The sequence below is a fragment of the Octodon degus genome, unplaced genomic scaffold, assembly GCF_000260255.1.
Source record: "Octodon degus isolate 3935 unplaced genomic scaffold, OctDeg1.0 scaffold00096, whole genome shotgun sequence".
NCBI classification, from domain to species: Eukaryota; Metazoa; Chordata; class Mammalia; order Rodentia; family Octodontidae; genus Octodon; species Octodon degus.
This window is the reverse complement of record NW_004524672.1, coordinates 10,624,141-10,629,998: the sequence shown is the minus strand read 5'-3', so window position 1 is coordinate 10,629,998 and position 5,858 is coordinate 10,624,141. Positions and strand designations below refer to the sequence as shown.

The window sequence follows — 5,858 nt, the reverse complement described above, 5'->3', positions numbered from 1 at the left end:
TTTTTTTTTTTTTTTTTTTGCTTTTTTCTTTTTGGTTTTTAGATAAAGTGTCACTCTATATCCAGGCTGGTCTCGAACTCATGGCAATCCTACTGCCTTAGCCTCCTGAATGCTAGGCGTATGCCACCTAGCTCGACTTCCCACAGATCTCTGTAGCTAGCAGTAGTACTGGAGTCTTTGTTGCGACGTGCCTGCGAAGTGGCTTTTTCCAACACCAGATATAAAACCCATCTTACAAATAAATTGAGTTACCCCATTTCCCAGTTAAGCAAACCGAGAAGAAACTAGTGCCAAGCTCCTGGGAATCAGCAGAGCCCGAGGTACGCCGCCCTCGGGCGCTCCCAGGCCTTGGCCCCGGGGCTCTGTGTCCCGGAGGTGGGCCGAGTGTCTGACCTGCCACGCAGCCGCAGAGGCTCTGTCTGGAGGGCGGGCTGTAGGAAAGGAAGCAACGCCCAGTGGATCCTGCAGGAACCAGGCCCAGCCCGCTTCTCCGCCCGCGGAGCCGCCCCGGCCGCAGAAGTGTTGAAAGCCGCGGCCGAGTCCAGGTCACGCCGAAGCTGTTGCCCTTTTAAGGGGGAGCCTTGAAACAGCGCCTGGGTTCCATGTTTGCATCCGCCTCGCGGGGAGGAAACTCCATGTTGTAACAAAGTTTCCTCCGCGCCCCCTCCCTCCCCCTCCCCCTTAGAACCTGGCTCCCCTCCCCTCCGAAGCTCGCGGGGATCCCTCCCTTCCACGCTCCCCTCCCCCCCGCGCCCCGATTCCGGCCAGAGCCGGGGGGGAGGCCGGGCGCCGGGGCCAGAGTCCGGCCGGAGGGGAGCGCGCCCGGCCCCATGGACAGCTCGGCCGTCATTACTCAGATAAGCAAGGAGGAGGCGCGGGGCCCGCTGCGGGGCAAAGGTACTGGGGTGTCGGGAGGGGGGTGCAGTCGGGGCGCGGCCAGGGGTAAGAGGAGGGAACCGGGGTCTGTTCCTATACAGCAGTTGCTGCCACCACCCCGGGCACCCGCCTTGGCTGGGTTGGAGCTCCCGGCCCAAGAGGTGGAGAGGGCAGAGTTTAAACTCGGGGAGTCTCCGAGACGTGGGGCGGGGCCTGGCGCCTCTAATGCACTCTGATCTTATCCAGATTGGGAAACTGAGGCTGAGATAAGGAGGGGGGCTCTGTGGGGGTTCCTGGGCCGGCGGTGTCTGGATGTCGCTCCCCCACCACCGTTGGCGCCAATGGAACTGCGAAATAGGGGGTGGGGTGGCCACCTTCGGGCCACCCGTAGACTCCACCTCTCAGCACTTTAGTAAAGTCGGGTCTCTGGAGGGGGTGCAGAGGTGACAGCTGGCCAGAGGGGCTTGGGAGATCTCCCGCCAACCGGCAGCCACGTTCCTACAAACTTCCGCGACTTGCGGGGAAGCGCCGAGCACCTCTGTGACAGAGAGGAGCCCGAACTTCCAGCAGTTATTCCGCGTCCTCGGGGCAGCTCAGTGCCCTGCAGGGGCTGCAGTCCCGGGGCTGCAGGCCACGGGCGCCTGGACTGTGCATCTGCGCACACACCCAGAAAACCCCCCCCAAGGCTGCACCCCAGGCAAGAAGAGTAGGGTCATGGTCTCTCCTTGGCCTCGAGTAGTCCTCGGGGCCTGGAAGTCCTGGCAGGTCTACCCACTTCCCGCCTAGGCCCAGCTCAGCCCGGGTAGGGCGGTAGAGAGCGGGTCTGTCAATCAGCGGCCGCGCCCGCTGCAGGTCGGAGGTCTGGGCTGGGCGGGGTGGAGAGGGCGGGGGCAGCCAATGGCGGCAGGGACACTGGCCTAAGGCCTTGGGACTGCACCCCCTGCCTCTGAGGACTTTGAACCCACAAGGTGGATAGGATGGAGGTAGAGTGGGAGTGGGCGACTGGGCCGCAGGCCCTGGGTCTCCTGAGCAAAGGCTGCCCGGGTAAGGTGTGAAGGTGGTAGAGAAGCATCTGTCCCCTTTGTCGCTTACCCTAAAGGAAACGTGCTTGCCTTTGTAGCCACACTGGACTCCTGGATGGGGGACTGGCAGGGCCCAGGCAGGCGCATTTCAGGGTCGAGTCCCTTCTCAGTGCCTCCCTAAAGGAAGGAAGTGTGGCTAGGCCAGCTTCCAGTTCCCACCTGGGCTGCCTGCCTCTGCAGGCCAGCACATCCATGTCCCCAACCTGGGCCTCCCTGCTTCAGGTGACCAGAAGTCAGCCACTTCCCAGAAGCCGCGGAGCCGGGGCATCCTCCATTCGCTCTTCTGCTGTGTGTGCCGTGAAGATGGAGAGGCACTGCCTGCTCACAGTGGGGCACCCCTGTTGGTGGAAGAGAATGGTGCCATCCCCAAGGTGTGTAGGGGGCAGGCAGGGGCAGCAGGGACACCTGGGCTTAGGGGAAGGGTCCTGGTGGAGATCTTGTGACAAAACTCAGAAGAGGGGTGGGATGGCCTATTGTCCTCACGCCACCAGGGAGGGAAGCTCCTGTGGGAGACATCCCCACCTAGGCACACCCCTCCTACAGCAGAGCCCAGTGCAGTACTTGCTCCCCGAGGCCAAAGCCCAGGACTCTGACAAGATCTGCGTCGTTATCGACCTAGATGAGACCCTGGTGCACAGCTCCTTCAAGGTGGGTCCTGGCCAGCAGCAGTCGGCCCTGAGCCTGGGGGTGGGGGGCTGCCCTGGCTGGGGAGGGAGGTCTCAGCTGGGCCCTGGGGCTGCCCACTGTGGCTCCAGCACCTCTTCCCCCCCCCCACAGCCAGTGAACAATGCCGACTTCATCATCCCGGTGGAGATCGATGGGGTGATTCATCAGGTGAGGGGCAGAGCAAGAGGTGGCAGGCTTGGCATTGCCTCCAGACCCCACACTCCTCCCACCAATCTGGAGAGAGCGAGCGCTGCATGAGGCTTTGATAAAGGTGCTATGGTAGAGACCCAGAGAAGGTGTGAGCCTTGCTGGAGGTCACACAGAACCTCAGGGACTTGGCCAACTCCAGGCGTCTGGCCTGGCCTTGCTGTGCCCTCTCGCCCTACATCCCCTGCCCGGGACCCAGTTCAAGTAATTCAGGATAGGTTGTGTGCTGTCCAGCCTGTTCTCCATTACTTGGCTCGGGGGCCGGCGCTTTGCAGCCTTGGGGTGAGGGGGCTGTCCACAGATTCCTGCATCTTTTGAGGCCAAGATGGGGGACGAGACCAGGATTTAGTGACTCTTCAGGCAGGATCTGAAGCTGGTGGACTTGAAACTTGTTTGGATCCTCTGGGACACTGGGTGGTTGGGGCGGGGCAGCTTCTAAGGGACCACTGGCCCAGCTCCTCCACCACCCCCTCCCAGCCCTCTCTTGCCCCTCCCCAGCCCAAGGGCCACAGCCCCTCACTGGCCCACCCCCCAGGTCTACGTGCTGAAGCGGCCCCATGTTGACGAGTTCCTGCAGCGAATGGGTGAGCTCTTCGAATGCGTGCTGTTCACCGCCAGCCTGGCTAAGGTGAGCCCCTGCCAGGGATGTGGGGTAACCTTGCCCTCCCATCTGCCTCCAGCATGCAGCCAGATAGAGCCCTGGCTCACCCCCAGCCTCTGGATTACCCACCTTCCACCCCTAGTACGCAGACCCAGTAGCTGACCTGCTGGACAAGTGGGGGGCCTTCCGGGCCCGGTTGTTTCGAGAGTCATGTGTCTTCCACCGGGGAAACTATGTGAAGGACCTGAGTCGGCTGGGCCGAGACCTCCGGCGGGTGCTCATCCTGGACAACTCTCCGGCCTCCTATGTCTTCCACCCAGACAATGCCGTGAGTGCCTGAGGGCCACACAGGGCTGTGACAGTGGGAGGGACAAGAGCCCATGCAGGCTGCCTTGGCCTCCCCAACCCCAAATCTGGTAGTGCCATGTGGACACACCTTCCCATTCATTCCTTTTCCTGCACTCAATGACCTGTGCCTGTCACCCACTGCTGCTGCCTGGTACCTGGTTAATTGGACCACTCTACCTGTGTGTGGATGGCGCTTGCCACCAGGCAGTGAGATGGCTTAAGCTTTTCACAGTGCCCGTTGTGACTTATTAATGGGCCACAGCATAAATTTCATGAGTCCTGATTGGGATTTTTAATAATCTGAATACCTCACACACAGTAAGTTGTAGCATTGCTCTGTGAAACTTTTGTTAGACATGCATTCCTGGGAGTTGCTGTCAAGCCGTGAGTACTGTAGCCACTGGGTTCCCAGGAGTTAGGCAGCCTACTTGAGTAGTAGGTGCCTAGGGCTGGCATTAAGCTGCTGGCCAGCCTGCATGCTCACCTCCCTCTTCCCACTCCCCCAGGTACCAGTGGCCTCGTGGTTTGATAACATGAGTGACACTGAACTCCATGACCTCCTCCCTTTCTTTGAGCAACTCAGCCGAGTGGACGACGTGTACTCAGTGCTCAGGCAGCCTCGGCCTGGGAGCTAGTGAGGCGCCATGGGGCCAGGACCTGCCCCTGGCAGAAGCCTGCACCTCCTGCCACGCAGACTCTGGGTACTTGCCTGTACTCTTTCCTAAGAAGCCTGCAGGCTGCACCACGTTCACAGCCCTGGGGAAGCAGGCATCGCCCCTGTTAGCCCCACTGGCTGCACCAAGAACGATGAGCCCCTGGGCCTCTGTCAGTGCCTTCAAACCTCTGCCCCCCTTTTAGGGGGACCGGGGACCCTGCCTGCTGCTCCCCTTTCTGTCTCCTTTCTCCATGCTGCCATGTTTCTCTGCTGCCAAATTGGGCCCCTTAGCCCTGCCTAGTTCTGCTTTGGCTGTGAAGACAGGGTTTTTGACCCCCAGCCTGGTAACAGTGGACACCAAGTGCCTTGCGTAAATGCTCTCTTCCCTATCAGCTTGCCCAGGGACAACAACACAGCCATGCTCCTGCCATCTCCCACTGGAAAAGTGCAGGGGGCTGCACTCTAGGCTGGTGCAGGAAGAACCAATCTTGTCCTGCCCATTCTCCGCCTTGGGACTGATAGGACTGATGGAGCCACCAGCAGTTTCTGCCCTGAGGGAGAGACAAGAGGGGAGGTCTGTTACTATTGGTGAGGGGAGCAGCTTCACTTCTTGAAGGCTGACAGCTGCTCCCCACAGCACCCAACCTTGGACCCCCTACTTCTGCCTTAACCACCCTAAGGCCCTGCAGCTTGGTTCCCCAAGCTCTAAGTGGGGGCATAGGCAGGACCCCCTTGTGGTGCCATATAAATATGTATATGTGTATATAGACTTTTAAGGGAAGGGGGGGAAGGGTTGGGATAGACAACCTTTCCTCCCCCTTTCCTGGGCCCAGAAATTAGGGGGAGGGAGGGAAAGGATTTTTACATTTTTTAAAAACTATTTTCTGAATGGAACAAGCTGGGCCATGGGGGCTCCGGCTCTGTCCTCAGTCCCTCACACCCCCCACCCTTGCTCCATTCGTTCAAAACTACTCTAGCACCTTCTATGCCCAGCAATGTGCTAGGTCCACCAGCTAAGTGTGTAGGGGTCTCCACCCATAATTGGTGCCTCTCCCCACCCACTTCAGACTTCACAGGTGCCTTAGAGGTATCTGCAGGAGGTGGGACCTTATTGGGCTTGGGGGGGTTCTCTAGAACACCTGGCCAAGCTGTCCCCCTCTTCTGTGCCAGCCCACCCTCTGCAACCTCTTCTGACCCCCTGCTGGCTGGGGGCTCGCCCCCAGGATTTCTTGCCTTCCAACTCTGACTTATGTTTCTGAACCCCCACACCAGTGGAGTCTGGATCAGGGACCCCACAAACCAGTGCCAAGGGAGTTGGTGGTGGAGGGAGGATATTGGTGACCTGAGTCGGGTGACCTTCCTGTTTAAGTGCCTTCTCTGACAGCCTCACAGTGTGACAACTAAAGAGAAAGCCAGGCCCCCA

General features: G+C 59.8%; 1 protein-coding gene across 2 annotated transcripts; it reads left to right on the top strand.

Annotated features, from left to right (window-relative positions):
* Positions 1 to 508: 508 nt before the first annotated feature.
* On the top strand, positions 509 to 5,858 carry Ctdsp1 (CTD small phosphatase 1). Of its 2 annotated transcripts, none has more exons than XM_004638222.2 (7): positions 509 to 897; positions 2,181 to 2,329; positions 2,502 to 2,606; positions 2,736 to 2,792; positions 3,367 to 3,459; positions 3,575 to 3,760; positions 4,287 to 5,858. In XM_004638222.2, the coding sequence occupies exons 1-7, from the start codon at positions 831 to 833 to the stop codon at positions 4,413 to 4,415; spliced, it is 786 nt and encodes a 261-aa protein (XP_004638279.1). In that variant the 5' UTR covers positions 509 to 830; the 3' UTR covers positions 4,416 to 5,858. The 2 variants fall into 2 exon arrangements, with proteins under 2 accessions (XP_004638279.1, XP_004638278.1); XM_004638221.2 differs by having other exon boundaries at positions 512 to 897; positions 2,505 to 2,606.